This window comes from Colobus angolensis, unplaced genomic scaffold (genome assembly GCF_000951035.1).
Source record: "Colobus angolensis palliatus isolate OR3802 unplaced genomic scaffold, Cang.pa_1.0 Scaffold372, whole genome shotgun sequence".
NCBI lineage: Eukaryota > Metazoa > Chordata > Mammalia > Primates > Cercopithecidae > Colobus > Colobus angolensis.
Genome location: NW_012117066.1, coordinates 1,319,035 through 1,339,422, shown reverse-complemented (window position 1 = coordinate 1,339,422; position 20,388 = coordinate 1,319,035). Strand labels below are relative to the sequence as shown.

Below are 20,388 nucleotides of genomic sequence, written 5' to 3'. Positions count from 1 at the left end.
CTCTCCTACTGGCTACCAGAGCCTCTCAATCATCATACCGAGACTTCAGAAGGCCAAAATTTCCTAGATGTTTTCCTCTGTCCCACTAAGAGCTAGTCTATGGATATGATCATATCAGAGAGAGACTGAGACTCTCCCAAAGGGTGAGGTGAAAGGTGTAAAGGGATCAGGGCTTCAGTTATTCTGTCTTTTCCCAATCTTTGTGGGAATCTGTTCCCCATCATATCATCCCACCCGCTTCCATGGGATAATAGGGACCCAACAAAGCATGATATCCTTATTTCTCATCACTAGGACATCAAAGGCCAGTTCTGGAATGATGACGACTCGGAGGGAGATAATGAATCAGAGGAGTTTCTCTATGGAGTTCAGGTGAGGTTCCATCTCCCAAGACCCCCATGTTGGATGGTCTAGTTGTGTGCTGCTCTTTGGATACATCAGGAGTGAAAGAGGTTCTGGAGCACAGATGAGATGAGGTTATAATGTTGGTGTGGTCTGAGCATGGTCTTGTCAGAGCTGATCCCGTGCCCTTGCTCTTTCTTTGGAGTAAACTACGTCCTCTGTATGTGGAGACTACCCATATGTTCTTAATTAGACATAATTATTTTCTTACTCTTAACACTAGCCAGTGGGGGTAGTTTCATTCATTAGGGTCACATCTTAAAAGATTACTCTGCCAGCGATTGCTTAATGCCATCACTAGCCAGGCACAGCCCTGAGCAGAGATACCCAGACTCTCAGAATGCTCTTCACATAGAACCAATCGTAGGAAACCTGTAACTTCAGCCTGTGCTGAGTTGTCATAGAAGGTATCCTGGTCAAGGTCTGAGAGGAAAAGCTGGAGATTTAAGGAAGTGAACTCCAAGCAAAAGCCTACTTTTGGTATGCTGAACCTTTTTAAAGTCGTGATGAAATGCAGACCTCTGTTAATGAAATCCCTTGATAGGGTCACCACTGAGAACCTCTTCACATAAGTGGCTTTCACTTCCCTTATATTGCTGTCTGATTTCTCCTGTTCCTGGTGTCTCTTCATATTCTTTTTATTATCATCTCTCTCTTTCCCTTGTCTTTTTCCACCTCTCTCCACCACCATTTTTGCTGCTATCTCAGGGGAGCTGTGCAGCTGACCTGTATCGACACCCACAGCTTGATGCAGACATTGAAGCCGTGAAGGAGATCTACAGTGAGAACTCTGTATCCATCAGGTGGGACTCTGCTTCAGGGGTGGCAGGGGAGCAAGTCACTTCTTTCTGAGTTGTTAAAAGGCTAGAGGTTTTTCTTTTTATCGTATGATAGTGGGATAAATTATGAACTTAATGATAGAAAATGCTCAGAATAAATGAGCTTGGCTGACAGTAGAGAGTAGAGAAGTAAGGCCACTTTATTTAGGAATTCCCTCTTATCCTAGACCCCTCTGGGCCAGTAGTCTCACCTTTCAGGTAAGAAATGCTTTTGGCCTGGGAGAAGACACTGATCATGTAAGTGGTGTAAGGCTGTAGCTAAGACCCTAGGTACAAAACTGTTGTCCACTTTTCCCTTTCTACTGTCCCCAGGCTCAGTTCTCTTTCCACCTCAGTTTCTATTCCCTTCTTTCTCCCTTGATGAGTCTCACCTGTTGTCACCTGTATCTCTATAGAGAATATGGAACTATTGATGACGTGGACATTGACCTCCACATCAACATCAGCTTCCTCGATGTAAGTGGGGCTAGTACCTGCCAACAACATGTCTAGCTGGACTTGTGGAATTTGTCATGTAGGCCAGGAGTCTTGTTCCCGAGTGCTGTATTTGGAGCATATATTCTTCATCTTTGTCTTTCCTAGACCATCAGCAGACAGTGGTGTGTACTGTCATGTGCATGTGTGTGTCATATAGGGGAAATTTCAGATCCATTCCTCTATGTTGCTAAACTGGAAACTATTTCCCTTCTTCTTTTAGGAGGAAGTCTCTACAGCCTGGAAGGTCCTTCGGACAGAACCTATTGTGTTGAGGCTGCGATTTTCTCTCTCCCAGTACCTAGATGGACCAGGTAAAGGCAGTGACTTTGGGCAAGTGGGTGGTCTGAGTGTGGTCTCATCCAAAGCCCTAAGTTAACTAAGGTAGAAAAAAATTAGGAACAAGGTTCTTGGGCTCAATCTGCAGGCTATCGGTAGGGGCTTTTTAGTCCCGTGTAATTGGTGTCTTCATCCCCTGTCACCTGATAACCATTCCCTAAAGGCCTTCTTGCCTAATGACATTGTTTTTTCTGGTTCCAAGATAAAATTTCTTTCTCCTCTTCTTAACATCCTACTGAGGATATTTCAGATTCATATGACAGCTTCTAGAATATGCCTTCTGCTTCAGATGTTTTTTTTCTTCCACCATTATTGTTTAGAGTACCCGGCAGCTATGATCTTTAGAATTTACAGAAGCTCTTCCACTGAGCTTTGGACTCCAGGAAGTCAAGAGATACATACTTACTAGTAGCCTTCTTTTCTCTTTGCAGAACCATCAATTGAGGTTTTCCAGCCATCAAATAAGGAAGGATTTGGGCTGGGTCTTCAGTTGAAAAAGTAAGAACTTTGGTCTTTCCTGGTCATGGACATGTGAAGGAAGGAAAGAGAGATAGAAATATATGGATGGACAGGCAGAGCCTTGGATGGAATACCTCCTTCTAAAAATGTCTTTCTGAAATATGCCCAGGAAAAGCTAAAATAAATTTAGGGAGCCAGATTTAAGGTTGTGGAGAGAGAGTGTATGGTTCTTGGGTGTCAGAACCTGAGACTTTCTAGAGGTAAAAGAGGCTCATCACTACTTAGCATTTTTACTACCCTGGAATCAGAGTCATGCTATTCATATTTCTCTAGTGGTTTCTTCAGAGTAAGTCTCTAGGGATTTAATTTTAGTTTATTGAGTGTGTTGAGCATTAAGCTAAGTATTTGGTATACAAAGAAATGAAGCATATTTTCTACTCTCAGTGAAGTTTCAAATAGAGTCCACTGGATACATATTCTAATACAGGTGAATATGTAAGATTTAGAAAGGACACTGAAGAGAGACTCTGTCTGTTGAAAGGGTGATGATTAATAATTTCCTTTTTTTTTTTTTGAGACAGAGTCTTGCTTTCACCCAGGCTGGAGTGCAGTGGCATGATCTTGGCTTACTACAACTTCTGCCTCCAGAGTTCGAGTGATTCTTGTGCCTCAGCCTCCTAAGTATCTGGGATTACAGGCACCCGTCACCATGCCTGGCTAAGTTTTGTATTTTTAGTAGAGATGGGGTTTCTCCATGTTGGCCAGGTTAGTCCCGAACTCCTGGCCTCAAGTGATCCGCCTGCCTCAGCCTCCCAAAGTGCTGGGATTATAGGTGTGAGCCACTGCACCCAGCCAATGATTAGTAATTTTCAAAGATGGGTAAGAGTTGTCCATGTAGACAGATTCTGGGGGTGCATACCATTTGCAGGGGCTTAGTCACATAAAGCAGTATGTGTGTAGGGAGCTTCAGGTAGTTAAATATTGCTGGTAAAATACAAGCTGGGGGTGTAGGAGCCAAAGCCAGAGAATAGGGAAGGGTTCATGTTAGGGTCTTGGACTTTTATCCTGTAGGCAGTGTGAACATTGAAGGGTTTAGGCAAAGAAATGACGTGGTCAGATTAATTTTTAAAAACCATTCTGATAGCATTGTACAAAATGGGTAGGAGGGGATAAGACAAGAGACCAGAACTAGTGTAGTAGGGTGCTTTTGTAAAAGTCAAGACAAGAGATGCTAAAGGCCTGAGCTAAAGTGTGATTATAGGTGAGAATCGAGATGAGAGACAGACTAGAAAGATTTGTGAGGTATAAAATCAGTAAGACTTGAAGACTGGTTTAGATGTATTGAATATAGCCATAAGGGCTAAAGAATAGTGGAAAATACGTTTCAGTTTCCAACCTAGATGTGTGAGTAAATTGTGATACCACCAATGTAAATAGGGATATGAGAAGGGAGCAGTTTTGTAGGTTGAGGATAGGTAATTAGTTCAATTTTTGACATGTTATTTAAAGATAACTTTCGGATGTGCAGGTGGAGATGCTTATCCGAAATGTCAGTTTGCTACTTACCGGAGTATATGTCAGTTTGCTACTTACCGGAGAAGTTAGGGTTGAAGATATGCATCAGTGCACGTGGGAAGAAATTACAGCCAGTGAATATGAGATTGCCAAAGGAGGGCATGATAATGGGAAAAGAAGATAGGATCAAGGACAAAATACCCTTAAACAGTCAGACAAAATCCCGAAGAAACAGCACGGTAGGCAGAGGAAGAAGAAACACTGCAGGTAGGTCAGAGTAATATAGGAAGAGAAAGGTGGCACAGAAGACAAAGGAGGGCAGGTTCTGCAAGGAGGGCCAGATGCCAGAGAAGATAAGGGAAGAACCTGGGAGTTTCCATTGGATTTAGCATCAGGATGAGAACAATTTTAGTGATGCAGGTAGGAACCAGAGTACAGAAAGTTGAGAGGTGAGTGGTTGGCAACAACATAGAAACAATGAGTATTGGTTGAGAAATTTGGGTGGGGATGGGAAGGCAACAGGGAGAGATTAACTAGACCAAGGTACAGAAAGTTGACATTTTTTGTTGACTTTGGGAAAGGAACTGAGAGGAAAGGGGAATGATTGACACATCAAGGTCCCTAAAAAGGCAAGTCAGGGCTGAGATCTAGAGCACAAATCGAAGGACTGATCTTAGGTAGAAGGGTCACCTTAACCTCCAGAAAATGGAGGGATCGAGGTAGGGTGGAAATATAAATAGATTTTATAGTAGGGTTGGAAAATTAAGGGAACTGATATCTGATGGTTTAAGGAAGAAGAGAGGTTATTGGTTGTAGATGAAGTTAGTAACTTAAAGAAGGTAATAAGGATTTAGAACAATACCTTAGAGTAATGCTAGAGAAAACTGATCAAGGACAAGTGAAAGGATTGACAAATCTAGCTAAGGGCATAGCTCAAATTGGAAACCATAAATTTGGGAATATAATTTTTCAATGTCAGTACCCTGATGTCCCTACTCCCTTTCTTCATGACTCACAAGGAACAAAGTGGTACTCACCTCCATCCTACCACTTCTGTTTCCCTGTCGACAGTATAGTCATTCTTGGCAATAGATTTCAAGGTTTGCAGCCTTTGAAGACTCACCTTTGAAATCTGCCTCTAAAGGCAAAGCATCTCAGAATTTTTCTGGTCCATTAGGATAGGTACCCTCTAGGGTAAAGAGGTGCTCTGGGGTGGTGATTTTTTTATTTACTAAGGTCATTTTAAGGGGTCTTCAGATATACATTCCCCTGCCACAACTAGTTCTGTAGTCCCTGGGTCTGAATTTTAGATTATTTGCCTCTCTTAGTCCTTACTTCTTGACCCTGCCTCATCTTGCCTAAGCTCATTCTTTTTGATCCCTCAGGATCCTGGGTATGTTTACATCTCAACAATGGAAACATCTGAGCAACGATTTCTTGAAGACCCAGCAGGAGAAGAGGCACAGTTGGTTCAAGGCAAGTGGTACTATCAAGAAGTTCCGAGCTGGCCTCAGCATCTTTTCACCCATCCCCAAGTAAGTGCTCCCTAAAGCTGATCATCTGTAAACACCTTGTGATAGCCCCCACCCCCCACCTTCTTGATTACATAAACTTTTCTGTCCCCTCTCTTCCCTGAATTCTGTCTCTTTAACTACTGACACCACTCACACGGTCCTGTTCCCCATGTGTCCTTACCTTTCTACTCCTTACCCAATGTTAATACCTAATCCTTTATGTAAAACAGAATACCTAGCTCGTGATATGTATTTGGAGAAATGTAGGCTGAATCTTCCATCTTTCTTTTCTTTTGCCCTGATCCGTTTCCCCATCCTAAGAGGAAAGTGTCAGAGAACAGGCAGTAATTCCTTGCTAGCTGCTGGAAATAAATATTGCTCCATTCTTTGACCCCAGGTCTACATTTTCCCAAGGCAGACACAAACCCAGATTTGTAGCTTCCCAGGAATCATTGCTGACAGTCAGATAGTCAGTATTAGGCCCTTTGGGATGCAGCTACTTTTTGCCTAGCACAGTGTTTAACACTTAATCTCTCTCTCTCTCTCTGTTTTTCTCTCTCTCTCTCAGTAAGAAAAACAGGCAGCCTTTCCAAGGGATTATTCCATATTTGGCTTAGAAACATAATAACCTATGCTCTGTGTCTGGCCACCCTCAGTGTCCCAATGTGAAGAACCCACAGATGATGACATAAAAATTTAAATTCATATGTGTGATCTACTTGTTTATTTAATAGTGTTTAAGATACAATGCAACTTTCCTCAGATGTGAGCTTGTCTTTCTTTGGTTTAGAACTTTTGGCTTAGGGCCCACTTATCTCCAGTACCCTGTAGGGCTCCTACGAAATCCCCAGTTTTATCACTTCTCTTTTCTCTCTCTCTCTCTCGAGGTCTCCCAGTTTCCCTATCATACAGGATTCCATGTTGAAAGGCAAACTAGGTGTACCAGAGCTTCGGGTTGGGCGCCTCATGAACCGTTCCATCTCCTGTACCATGAAGAACCCCAAAGTGGAGGTGTTTGGCTACCCTCCCAGCCCCCAGGCAGGTCTCCTGTGCCCTCAGCACGTGGGCCTCCCTCCCCCAGCACGGACCTCTCCTTTGGTACATGGGCTGGAGAGGGTTTGACTTGGCTATCAGGAGGGTGGGAACGGAAATGTGGGAGTGTAGTTTTCTCAAAATGGGGTGGGGGTATGGTTGTCTAGGCATCATAAATCAAACCTAAGTAGGTACCATGAGTGAATAGAATGGAACACTTCTTTTTTTTTGAGACAGGGTCTCACTCTGTCATCCAGGCTGGAGGGCAGTGGTAATCTCTGCTCACTACAGTCTCTGCCTCCAAGGCTCAAATGATCCTCCTACCTCAGCCTGTTGAGTAGCTGGGACTATAGTCGCATGCCACAACTGGCTAATTTTTCATATTTTTGTCGAGATGGGCTTTTGCCATGTTGGCCAGGGTAATCGAACTCCTGAGCTCAAGTGATCCACCTGCCTTCGCCTCCCAAAGTGCTGGGATTACAGGCATGAGCCACCACTCCCAGCTAGAACTCTTTTTTTTTTTTTTTTTTGAGACGGAGTCTCGCTCTGTCGCCCAGGCTGGAGTGCAGTGGCCGGATCTCAGCTCACTGCAAGTTCCGCCTCCCGGGTTCACGCCATTCTCCTGCCTCAGCCTCCCGAGTAGCTGGGAATACAGGCGCCCGCCACCTCGCCCGGCTAGTTTTTTTGTATTTTTTTAGTAGAGACGGGGTTTCACCATGTTAGCCAGGATGGTCTCGATCTCCTGACCCCGTGATCCGCCCGTCTCGGCCTCCCAAAGTGCTGGGATTACAGGCTTGAGCCACCGCGCCCGGCCAGAACTCATTTTTTAACAGTAGAAAACTTATGTCTAAACTGTCTGGCAAACTTCTCTGATAGACCATGAAGCAGAGAGTCTGGAGATGGGAATCTCAAGGAGAAGTCATGTATGATTGTATTAGTTTGTGAGTAGGATTGTAGTTAACTGTAGCTCCTGTACTAACCTATTCCACCTACTTTGAAGGAGGGTTAAGGAATAGGCGAGCCCTTTTCCAGCACCTTTGGCAAAAATGTCTAAAAGTCTCCTTGCCAGCTTTGGGATTCTGAGCTAGGGTTTAGCTGCTTTAGGAGAGTCCTAGGTGATGGGCAAGAGTCAGGTCTGTCTAGGCCCCAGCTTCATAGGAGGTTCATGGGGTCTGTCTTTTTACTCTCACCAGGTCAGTGGTCACTGCAAGAACATTCCCACTCTGGAGTATGGATTCCTCGTTCAGGTAATCAAGTCAAAATCGTCACTCCAAATCCCTTTCTTGTTGTCTGACCCATTTGGTCTCCTAACACCTCCCAGCTCCCCAATCAAATACTTCCTGAATTGCTTTGCTTCCAAAACTAATGGTAGAAAGAAAGAGGCCGGGCGCGGTGGCTCAAGCCTGTAATCCCAGCACTTTGGGAGGCCGAGATGGGTGGATCACGAGGTCAGCAGATCGAGACCATCCTGGTTAACACGGTGAAACCCCGTCTCTACTAAAAAATACAAAAAAATAGCCGGGCGAGATGGCGGGCGCCTGTAGTCCCAGCTACTGGGGAGGCTGAGACAGGAGAATGGCGTAAACCCGGGAGGCGGAGCTTGCAGTGAGCCGAGATCGCGCCACTGCACTCCAGCCTGGGCGACAGAGCGAGACTCCGTCTCAAAAAAAAAAAAAAAAAAGAAAGAAAGAAGGCATAGTTCCCATCAGGAAACTGACAGCATTACTAGAAAGACAACACTTAACCACTTATGATCAAGTGCCAATGAGGCACTGCCAGTTTGAAGTGTGAGTGTTGAGACTCATATGACATGAGATCAGAGTGAGATTGACACTCATTTCCCTAATGATTCGCAATAGCCCTTGCTCAAGTGATTTTTAGTATTCTTCACAGACCCCTTTCACTGCTTAGCTACTACTGGTCATTTGCTTTTTAAAATCTCTTTATTCCCTGGGCATGCTTTCACTTTTGCATCTCTGTTACCTTTGTTCATGTCATTCCTTGTATCTTCCCATTGCCATCAAGAGTCAGATGGCACCTTTTCCATAAAATTGCCATTACTCCAATGCATTAACTAGAAGTGATGTCTCCCCTCACTGAACTGTTAAGATTTTTTTTTTGTTTGTTTTGTATGGCACCTGTGTGTCACATACTATGGGCTGCCTTGAATTGTTACTAGTTTATAAACATGCCACATCTCTCCTATTGAAGCTTAGCTTCTGAGAAAACAACCTGTATTTCATAATCAAGAAGACCTTTCACAGAGCTGGGTACATAATGGGCATTCAGTAAATCTGCATTAAATGAATAAAGTCTCTTGCATGTCCCATTACCGGCCTAAAATCATGTGAAATGGGAACAACTTGATTTATGCACGAAAGCTATGTTAAGACAAGGTGTCACAAAACAAACAAACAGAAAAACACTTCAGGATATTGTTACATTAGCTCTGGATTTTGCTATCTTCCCAGTACAGAATTGTCTGTAGTTTTGACTACCAGTGGACTGGCTAATTGTTCTAGGTAGTTGAAATGGCTTCTCAGGACCTTCTGCCATCTAATTATGGATTGAATGCTCTCCTATCCCAGAGGGACAGCCTATAATTACAAGTACTTTTAATAGTTTGATTAACACCCATTTTATATTTTTAAAATGCTTTCATGGCTATCATCTCATTTCTTGCAATACCCCATGAGGTGAATAACGCTCTGCTGTATAAACGAAGAAACCAAGGCTCAGGTTAATTGACTTGCTTAAAGTTATATATGCCATTAAGTATTAGAAGTAGGAAGTTAACCCAGGTCTTCTCAATCAAACATCATGGTCTTATTTTTGCTATACCATACAGTCTTCGCTTTGCAGTCAGGTCATCAGTTTAAGTACACAGCCTAAGAATATATCCTACCTCAGGCATGGGGCTGGGAGGATGGAGGGTAGCTGGAAAAAAAAGCTGAAATTATTTCCCATATCTGTGTGTGCCAGTACTTCCAAAAGGCTTAGAATCTGTTCTCTTCCCAGATCATGAAGTATGCGGAGCAGAGGATTCCAACATTGAATGAGTACTGTGTAGTGTGTGATGAGCAGCATGTCTTCCAAAATGGATCTATGCTGAAGGTATAGGTCCCTACTCTATGACCCTCTTCCTTAACCAGGTCCCCTTCACTCCTTTATTTCCTTCTTCCTTGGTCTGTGGTCAAGGTAAAATTCTGTCTGTACACCCTGATACTCTAGAAATCGTTGATTTTTCTTAGAAAACAAATCTCAGCAGTACTGTTTAGAGAGATGAGGATATGAGAATATTTAGGATAGAGTCCACCTGACATTTAAAAATGGAGATCAGATATTAACCAAGATGATTGGATATGATGCTGTCCTCAAGGACTCTAAGTCCAGATGGGAGACAGACAAATCACAGTGTGTATTAAGTTTATAGAAGAGATATTAGCATTGTTAAAAATCAGGTGAGAGAGCATCTGACATCATAGAAAGATCAGGGAAGGCTTCATAGTGGAGACAGTGTTAACTCCCAAACTTATCAGTAAGGCATTTTAATTAAGACTTTATTGGTAGTTTTCTCCTGATATAGAGGGCCTCAAATTCCTACCCTGTTTTAGAGTTGTCTGAGGGCAGGACTGTCCGTCTCTGCCTACACCTTATTGCACACCCCATCCCACCACCATCTGTTTAATATATCCTTTCAGCCAGCTGTCTGTACTCGTGAACTATGTGTCTTCTCCTTCTACACACTGGGCGTCATGTCCGGAGCTGCAGAGGAGGTGGCCACCGGAGCAGAGGTATGGGGGAGGGAAACGTGGTTGGGGAATTGGGATCAAGAAAGACAGAGGAACCCAACTATTTCATTCTTGGAATTTAACTTCCAAAAATGCTTTTGGATATAAGATATCCACTGTCGTATTGTTTGTAAAATAAAAAATGGATACAACCCCATCTGTAGGGGCACCAGTTAAATTATGGGATGTCCTTAGAGTAGACATACTATATAGGTATTATTTATGGACAGAAAATTTTAACATAGTTATATAAAAAAGCAAATACAACAGTATACGTAGTAAAACTTTCCACGTAAGAAAATAATGGGCCAAGCACAGTGGCTCACACCTGTAATCCCAGTGCTTTGGGAGGCTGAGATGGGAGGATGGCTTGAGCTCAGGAGGTCGAGGCTGCAGTGGGCCATAATCACGCCACTGCACTCCAGCCTGGGTAACAGAGTGAGCCCTAGTCTCTTTAAAAAAGAATGAGAGAGAAAGAAAAGAAAATATTTCCATAGGAAAATTATCTGGAAGGATATACATCAAACTCACTAGTTCTTACCTGTGAAGAATGAGATTAGTTTAAGGGCAGGAAGATGGTTTTTTTATCGTTTCTTTAATTACTTTGGTATTACTTGAATTTTTATGAGCTTGTATTTTCTATTTTAAAAAGCTTAAACATACTTGCTTTTTAAAAGAACATCAGAGAGAAATACTGGATACTCTGTGACTCCCAATACTGAGAAATCATTTAGCTTCTGCTCCCTTTTTTTCCTTTCCCCTAAGGTGGTGGATCTGCTGGTGGCCATGTGTAGGGCAGCTTTAGAGTCCCCTAGAAAGAGCATCATCTTTGAGCCTTATCCTTCTGTGGTGGACCCCACTGATCCCAAGACTCTGGCCTTTAACCCTAAGGTATGTTACTTGAGAAACTCAGGGCTAAGGAATAGAAATGGTAAAAGATAGAGGGAGACTATAGGCTGACATTCTGGTATATACAGGGCTTGGAATAAGGGACGGAACTCTTAAACTCTGTGGTTTAGCTGTTTCAGTAAATAGCCACGTTTGACACAGAAAGAGGAGAAGAATTAATACTAGTTACATTATGATAGGGAAGAAGGGCTTTCAGAGCCAGACAGACCTGGATTCCATTTGAGGTTCTGCTAGTCCCCAGTTGAAGGGTATTAGGCAAGTCACTTAACCTTTCTAAACTTCAATCTCCTTATCTTGTAAAAAGGGATAATATTTATTTTGCAGATCATTATAAAAATGAGAAGTAATATATGTAAAGTGCTGTTTTAGGGTTTTCCAGAGAAATGGAGCCAATAGGAGATATATAGAGAGAGAGGAGAAAGAGATTTATTATAAGGAATTGCCTCACATGATTATGGAGGCTGAGAAGTCTACAGTTAGCAAGCTGCAGACCCAGGAGAGCCAGTGGTACAGTTCTAGTCCCAGTCCCAAGGCTTGAAAATCAGAGAGTGGGCTGGGCACAGTGGCTTCTGCCTGTAATCCTAGCACTTCAGGAGGCCAAGGCGGGCGGATCAATTGAGTGAGGAGTTAAAGACCAGCCTGGCCAACAAGGTGAAACCCCGTCTCTACTGAAAATACCAAAAATTAGCCAGGCATGTTGGTAGGCGTCTGTAATCTCAGCTACTTGGGAGGCCGAGGCATGAGAATTGCTTGAACCTGGGAGGCAGAGGTTGCAGTGAGCCAAGATCACACCACTGCACTCCAGCCTGGGTGACAGAGCGAGACTCTGCCTCAAAAAAACAAACAAAACAAAACCCGAAAAATCAGAGCCAATGGTGTATGTTCTAGTCTGAAAGCCTGAAGGCTCAATATCCAAGAAGAGCCAATTTTTTTTTAGTTCAAATCCAAAGACTGGAGAAGACTGATAATCCAACTCAAGCAATTAGGCAGGAGGAGTAACTACAAACTCTACAAACTCATGGCGGAGTGGGGCAGAGGAGTCAGCCTTTTTGTTCTATTCAGGTCATCGACTGATTGGATAAAGCCTTTCCACATTAGGGAGGACAATTTGCTTTACTCAGTCTGCTGATTCAAATGTTATTCAACCAGAAACACCCTCACAAACACACCCAGTCAAGTTGACACACAAAATTAACCGTCGGAAGTACCCAGCATAGTACCTCACTATTACTGTCATCACTATACAGAGTTCTTTATATATGTTATTTAATCCTCAGAACATCTCTATGGGAGTGATAGTTGTTATCTTCATTTGCATAAAGGGATGCTAAAGATTCTAAGAGGCCAAATAACTTACCCTATTACTCCCAGCTGGTAAACATGTGACCCCAGAACTGTCTGACCATTAATGTTCTTTCCATGACACACTGTTGTTTCCTTGGGCCTAGACTTTTTTTGTACATCTAGCCCCTTTTCATCACATCTTACTTTCCTCCACTTTTCTTTATCTGGTTCTTCTCTTCCCATTGATTCCCCACAGAAGAAGAATTATGAGCGCCTTCAGAAAGCTCTGGATAGTGTGATGTCCATTCGGGAGATGACCCAGGTATTCTGCCTTCTCTCTGTCCCCTCTCCTCTGCCTGCCCAGTTCAAGTGTCCTATTCTGTTTGTAATTTGTGGGAGTGGGATGAAGATTTAGAGATGCTACTCACTGTATTTTTTTTTAGTCTTTCCTCTTTAACCTTCACAATTCTTGTTCTCTGTTTTGTTAGCTCTGTTACTCCTCTTTATTCTCTTTAGTCTTTGTGTCTCAATCTTTACCTTTGCTGTTAATTCCTTTACAAGTTGTTCATATTTAATGTTTTGCCATAATTCTTAGGGAGTTAAGTGAAGGAAAGACCTCTGCCCAGGGTTGGGAGGGTGAGGAGGAGGGGGGCTTGGAGGTAAGGAACTAGACACAGGGGCCTACATCTTCTATCCTTCTAGGGGTGGGGCAGCCACATGGAGCGGTGACCATCCTTTGACTCAAGGCTGTCCCTCACCAGACTTCCCCACCCCTCGTCTGCAATCTCTGCATGAATAGACATTCATTTGTACTCATTTACAGGTGGGCCTCTTCTCAGCAAATCCTGTATATCATAGTTGAGATTTATACATAAGATACACCTAGGAGGAATGATTTACTTGTCAGGATCAGGACGCTTTGCTTTATTTAAAGATTTACCACAGGATTCCTTAGCCTAATCTTCCTGGGACATTGATTTTATTTATTTTTTGATTTACAATCAACTTTTTAGGGCTGTAGGAATTGCATAAAATGAGGGAGACCCACCTGCATGTTGTTTTGTAAGCATCTTCAGTCATTTTCATATTTATTTATGAGTCTTCCCAGCCTGACTGGGGCTCCTTGAGGGTGGGAACCCTATCTCCTTTTTCCTCTATGTGGCCTTTGTTGCCTACCTTGCCCTGGACCCTAATAGTCACTCTGTGAAAAGCAGAAAGCAGGTAGGCTCCCACCTCTCGGGGAGATAATGTTATGGCCGTTGTCTTACAGGGCTCATATTTGGAAATCAAGAAACAGATGGACAAGTTGGATCCCCTGGCCCATCCTCTCCTGCAGTGGTATGGATAGAATGGCTCATCCTTCTTGGGTTACGGGGAGGGAGGGAGTTATTGGACATGGAACCTGTACCTTCTTTTAGTGGTGATTTCAACATCCTTCCCAAGGTTATAGGCAATAATGGCTGCTTTTTCTTGGAATTTGTTGATATACCTTGCCTTGAAAATAATACATCCTACAAAAAGCCCACAAATTCTGACATGATTTTTCTTTTAAAAAAATTATTTTTAATCTTATTTTAATTTTTTTTTTTGAGATAGGGTCTCACTCTGTTGCCCAGGCTAGAGTGCAGTGGTGCGATCACGGTTCACTGTAGCCTTGCCCTTCAGTGCTCAAGTGATCACCTCAGCCTCCCCAGTAGCTGGGACCACAGGCATGGGCCACCACACCCAGCTAATTTTTTTATTTTAATAGAGACGGAGTCTGTGTTGCCCAAGCCAGTCTTGAACTCTTGGGCTCAAGTGATCCTCCCGATTGACTTCCCAAAGTAGCTGGGATTATAGCCATGAGCCACGATGTGCGGCTGACATGATTTTTCAAGTTCTCTTTAGGTGTTCCATGTTTTGCAATAGGTTTTGTTGTTTGTTTTCCTTTTTGGTTTGTTAAATTTATTTTTTAAATTGACATATAGAAATTATAGGGCCGGGCGCGGTGGCTCACACCTGTGATCCCAACACTTTGGGAGGCCGAGGCGGGCGGATCACCTGAGGTTGGAAGTTCGAGACCAACCTGACCAAGATGGAGAAACCCCGTCTACTAAAAATACGAAATTAGCCGGGCATGGCGGCCCATGCCTGTAGTCCCAGCTACTCGGGAGGCTGAGACAGGAGAATTGCTTGAACCTGGGAGGCGGAGGTTGCTGTGAGCCGAGATTGTGTCATTACACTCCAGCCTGGGCAACAAAAGCAAAACTCCATCTCAAAAAAAAAAAAAAAAAGAAAAGAAAATTACATATATTGTGTATAACATGATGTTTGGAAATATGTATACATTGCAAAGTGGTTCAGTAGAGCTAATAAGCATATGCATTACCTCATGTATGTATTTTTTGTGGTGAGAACACTTAAAATCTACTATCACAGTGATTTTCAAGAATATGACACATTGTTACTAACTATAGTGGCCATCAGTAGGTTTTTGTGTCCTTTGCATGTAGGAATTAACACTGTTAATTTCAACTAAGTTTTCTGTGCATCCAGAGAGGTCTGTCTCCTCCTGCTATCCCCTTGCCCTGTCTCTGGGCCTCCTTGATGATAGAGAATGTCCAGAGCCTTGAGGCACTATTGCTGTGCTCTTCTCCTATCCAAGATTTTGACGGTCCCTGCTGCCTTCCCTTCCTGATCTCTATTTCTGTTGTTTTCCTGACAGCTTTCCCTTTCTAGTTTGCCTCCCTCTTCCTAGTCAGCCTTCAGTACTTCCTCAGTGCAACAGCTTTCTCCCTCTTCGCCTGAGGAATAACTAGGCGTAGACCATCTGGGGTGGCATCACAAGTACATAGATGAGCCACAAAAAACAAAGACAACAACAAACTGTATCCACCTGGGAGATAGCGCTCTCTTGCTGAGCCCTCAATGTTTTATGTCTGTTCTCTTCTGTCTTCTGTATTCAGCCTGTATAGAGCTTAGTTTGTCCTTGACTCCTAAGGAAGTTCATTCTAGTTTGTTCTGTTTCTTTTTCCAGCCTAGGCAGTACCTTTTTCTCCATATTTCCCCATTCCTGAGAGCTTTCAGGTTTTCTCTTGAGCTCAGGAAGGATGGCTGAATCTGAGTCTAAATCCCGGGTATAAGTTGTCACCATTCTAATTCAGACCTCTTCTTTCTGTGTTTTCTTTTCTTTTTTTGTAGGTGACCTCTGTGCTCTTCCTTTTGTTCTACCCTTTTTACTCTCTACTTGTAGCAGCCCTCCTCCCACCCCTTTATTTTTTTCATCCATTGTTTAATTCCCCAATAATTAGCTCGTGTCTGGTTAGTAGCTTCCTTTTTACTTTTTTATTCATAAGCATTATCATTATCACCCACAGGAATATCTAGATAGTGACCTTGACATTTCACACAATTTGGACAGCCCAGGAATGCTTATTCTCCGGAGGGCAGAGGAAGACTACTTGTTCAGGAAGGATAGCTTAAATACATAATTCTATCCTTTTTATTTTTTTCTGTTTCTTCCCAGGATCATCTCTAGCAACAGGTCACACATTGTCAAACTACCTCTCAGCAGGGTAAGTGACCGTTCTCCCTCTAAATGCTTTAAATTTCTGGTGAGGGGCAGGGAGGGGCTGTAAGCCAGCTAATCATATTGGTCCTAGATCTGCCTACTTTGCTCTGTCCATCAACTTAGTCTTTGGGCCTTAGCATATTTCCCTTGTGTGGGGTTAATGCAAGCCTATCCCCAACCCTTTTTCCCTATCCCCAACCCTTCCCTCCCTGATCTCGATTTCTGCTCTGTTTTCCTTATTCCACCCCCACCCTGGGCAGCAGCTGAAGTTCATGCACACCTCACACCAGTTCCTCCTGCTGAGCAGCCCTCCTGCCAAGGAGGCTCGGTTCCGGACCGCCAAGAAGCTCTATGGCAGCACCTTTGCCTTCCAGTGAGGAGGCTGGGGGCTGGGCAGTGGGGGTGGCAAGGGGGCGGGGATGAGCGAGAAGGATGCCCTTGAGATATGGGTTTGTGTTACATGTGTCCATCAACCAGTCAGCAGATACTTATTAAATGCTATTGTGGTAGGTGCTATAGAGGACAAAAAGGTACATATAATGTGATCTTTATTCTCAAACTATTTATGATGTAGCTGAGGAAAAATGACATTTACATGTGAAAAGATGTGGCTGAAGAAATAGATTGGAGAGAATAGATCTGAAAGCTACTTTGATGGAAAAATCCACAATTTATATCTAATTGTGAGAGGAGGGAAAGAGAAAGAAAGAGAGGTATTAAAGGGAACTTATAGAGAGTGGAAGTACCCTTTTCTTAAAATAGAACATGAAGTCAGAACTGGAAGCCATATTTGGGGTCAGCAATAGATTTGTTGATTTTCAGATGAATTTATTGAATTGGAAATGTCAGGAGAATAGGCAAATGAAAATACTGAACCAGCAGTTGAGGATTTAGGATGGGAGTAGCTGAAGCACAGAAGAGAGGATGGGACTGGAAATAGAGACGTAGAGTTTAACCACACACATACATCTTGTGTGCCTGTGACCGTATCCATGCGTATGTCCATCACTAGGTGTACCTGTCCATCTTCTTGTCCTGTGTGGGTGAGAATGGGTGGGCATGGCAGTCTTGGGAGTGTTCCTGGGAACCTCATATCATAAGGAGACATGTATTCTACCCTGCCTTACAGTGGGTCCCACATTGAGAACTGGCATTCGATCCTACGCAATGGGCTGGTCAATGCATCCTACACCAAACTGCAGGTGAGGCTGTGCCCCTTTCCCATTTATTTCTGCCTGCTGCCTTCCCTACTCAGTTTTGTGGAAGGCTGCTGTAGAGTGAGCTGTTCTTGCCTCAGTGTCCTCAAGCCTAACCTGTCTTGTGGAGTTCCCTAGAGCGGAAGTTAGAACTGTGTGAATAGAGAACGTGGCTGTTGTGTATTTGACCTCAGGCTGCGTTTTTTTGGTGATTTGGAGAATGGGAATGTACCTGTAAGCAGGAATGTGGAATTGCTTATTGTAGCCACTGTGATGAATTAATATATTAGAGCTTTTCAATTTATATGGCTATTCATCCAAGGAGTAGATATGGGAGACTTGTTTCTATGCCCAGAGAGACTCCAGGGAGTGTGTATTGGCTCTCCTTCTGGCTCCCTGTTCTGTAGTTCCTCTTTTTTGGAATCTGCATATGTACCAAGGCCTGGAGACAGGAAAATGAATGCTGAGGGACTGAGTCAGTGGTTCTACCATTTCCCACTCTCCAGTGCATCAGTAGGTGGTATTTCATAGGCAAGCGGGTTAACCTGCATCCACTTTTCAGCCAGTTGGCTTTCCAAGAATAGGTGCTTAGGGTTACTTGAATGAGAAGGTAGAAGGAGGGACAGAGGGCTGGATAAGCCTTGCAGCTGCCTAATAAATAGCCATGGGAGGGCCCAGGCTCATATTACTCATCCTGGTGTTTCCCTGCAAGCTGCATGGAGCAGCCTATGGCAAAGGCATCTACCTGAGCCCCATCTCCAGTATTTCCTTTGGATACTCAGGTAAGAAATACTCCCTGGCCACCTTGACTCTTTTTACATTGCATCCATTTGTGAGTACATGATTTGTCCTGTCTGTTCCTCCGTCATTATGGATACTTGGTCTGTGTCAGCTCTCTTCCCGATCATGGATACATATTGTCTCTCCCTCTCTCTACATTTTGTTATTAGAAATTTAGATTCTTTACAAGGTGAGGCCAGTTACTGTTAACAATGATGGTTTTATTCATAGCAGGGGCTTGGCCCTGGGAATGGGTGGAGGAATAACAGGGACATAATAAGGTTTTTTGTAGAACACATGTTTGGTATTGGCAATTATAGATTGTGTTTGTGTATACTTGTGCTTGTAAATTTACATGTGAAAACATCCAAAGGCCTGAAGGCTTGAGTCCTTTCCATTGGCTTATATTTCTAGAGACATTGTTCTTCTCTCTCTCAACCGTCTTTTAAAATTTAAACTGTCTATAATCATACACATATTAGTTACATTGAATGCAAGATAAAGCATTTTATTCTAAAAATGAAGTCCAGATTCTAATCAGGAGATCAGTGCAGCTCAGAAAAGGAATCTGATTTAGAGTTCTCTCAGTCTTCCTGGCTCATGTCTTAGTTCCTTTTTAGTCTGCTTTTGTGCTTTTTTGATATAGTCTCTGTACAAGGTATAGCCACCATGTAGTTGCATGTTCACCACATGAAGGGGATTGTGCTAGATTCTTCATAGATTATTACTTGATATCCTTTAGTAATTTGTAACTGTTACAAAGATCAGAAAATGTAGTGCCATCAGGAGGCTGAGGCAGGAGAATCGCTTGAACCCAGGAGGCGGAGGTTGCAGTGAGCTGAGATCACGCCACTGCACACCGGCCTGGTTGACAGAGGGAGACCCCATCGCAAAAAAAAAAAGAAAAAAGAAAGTGCCAAAATCAGAGGCCTAAAAACATCTCTAACGACAGAATAAACCAAACAAAATAGAAGAAAGGAGATAATACAGGTAAGAACTAATACCTGTGAAATAAAAATAGGTACAATAGATAGTACCAAAAAAGTCCAAAGATGATTTCAAAGAACTAACCGAACCGATAAACCCTGGTTAGATAAGAAGAAAAAGGACACAATTAAATAATATAATGACCAAGAAAAACAGTACAACTGTAGATACAGCAGAATTTAAAAAGGTAATAAGGCGGGGCATGGTGTCTCATGCCTGTAATCCCAGTACTTTGGGAGGCTGACGTGGGCAGATCACTTGAGATCAGGTGTTCAAGTCCAGCCTGGCCAACATGGTGAAATCCTATCTCTACTAAAAATACAAAAATTACCTAGGCCTGGTGGCATGGGCCTATAATATAATCCCAGCTACTCGAGGGGCTGAGGCAGGAGAATCGCTTGAACCCGGGAGGCAGGCTGCAGTCGGCCAATATCAAACCAGTGCACTCCAGCCTAGGCAACAAAGCGAGACTGCCTAAAAAAAATAAAAAATGAAAAGGTAATAAGAGAGTTCTCTACACTATGCTAATAATTTTAAAACTTTGATAAAATGGATAAATTCCTAGAAAAAGATAACAAATCTGACAAGAAATAGCCTGTATAGTCATAATACTATAAGAGAAATAGAAATTGTTTAAAAATTTCCACACACACAAGAAACCTCACCAAGCCCAGATAGTTTTACAAATTAATCTTAAACTTTCAAGGAACAAATTATTTTAGTTTTATCCAAAGTCTTCCAGAGAATAGAAAAAATGGAATTACAAATCATAAAAGATTGGTGAATTTGACTGTATTAAAATTAAAAACTTCTGGCTGGGCACAGTGGCTCACACATGGAATCCCAACACTTTGAGAGGCTGACGTGGGAGGATTGCTTGACCTCAGGAGTTCAAGACCAGCCTGGGCAACATGGCAATACCCCATCTCTGCAAAAAATAAAAATAACCAGGTCTGGCGGCATGTGCTTGTAAGTTCTAGCTAGTCAGAAGGCTGAGGTAGGAAGATCACTGAGCCCAGGAGGTTGAGGCTGCAGTGAGCCTCAACCAGTGATCATGCCACTGCACTCTAGCTTAGGCAGTAGAGTGAGACCCTGTCTCAAAAAAGAAAAAAATTTAAAACTTACACTCTTCAGAAGACACCCTAAAGAAAGTGAAAAGACAGGCTACAAACTGACAGAAGACATTTGCAGCACATACAACCACAAAAGATTAGTAATAAAAATGTATTTTTTGGCTGAGCACGGTGGCTCATGCCTATAATCCCAGCACTTTGGGAGGCCAAGACGGGCAGATCACCTGAGGTCAGGAGTCTGATA

The 20,388-nt window shown here is 43.0% G+C and overlaps 1 protein-coding gene across 1 annotated transcript in view; it reads left to right on the top strand.

Moving 5' to 3' along the window:
- Positions 1-20,388, top strand: part of PARP6 (poly (ADP-ribose) polymerase family, member 6) — a 31,768-nt gene that overhangs the window by 5,366 nt on the left and 6,014 nt on the right. The window contains exons 4-20 of the mRNA XM_011953820.1: positions 295-372; positions 1,111-1,205; positions 1,637-1,697; positions 1,939-2,029; positions 2,486-2,552; positions 5,414-5,563; positions 6,430-6,640; positions 7,768-7,821; positions 9,593-9,688; positions 10,276-10,368; positions 11,131-11,256; positions 12,815-12,880; positions 13,829-13,896; positions 16,064-16,112; positions 16,369-16,481; positions 17,238-17,310; positions 18,017-18,086. Coding sequence (XP_011809210.1) covers positions 295-372; positions 1,111-1,205; positions 1,637-1,697; positions 1,939-2,029; positions 2,486-2,552; positions 5,414-5,563; positions 6,430-6,640; positions 7,768-7,821; positions 9,593-9,688; positions 10,276-10,368; positions 11,131-11,256; positions 12,815-12,880; positions 13,829-13,896; positions 16,064-16,112; positions 16,369-16,481; positions 17,238-17,310; positions 18,017-18,086 — 1,561 coding nt within the window. The remainder of the gene's footprint in view (positions 1-294; positions 373-1,110; positions 1,206-1,636; positions 1,698-1,938; positions 2,030-2,485; positions 2,553-5,413; positions 5,564-6,429; positions 6,641-7,767; positions 7,822-9,592; positions 9,689-10,275; positions 10,369-11,130; positions 11,257-12,814; positions 12,881-13,828; positions 13,897-16,063; positions 16,113-16,368; positions 16,482-17,237; positions 17,311-18,016; positions 18,087-20,388) is intronic.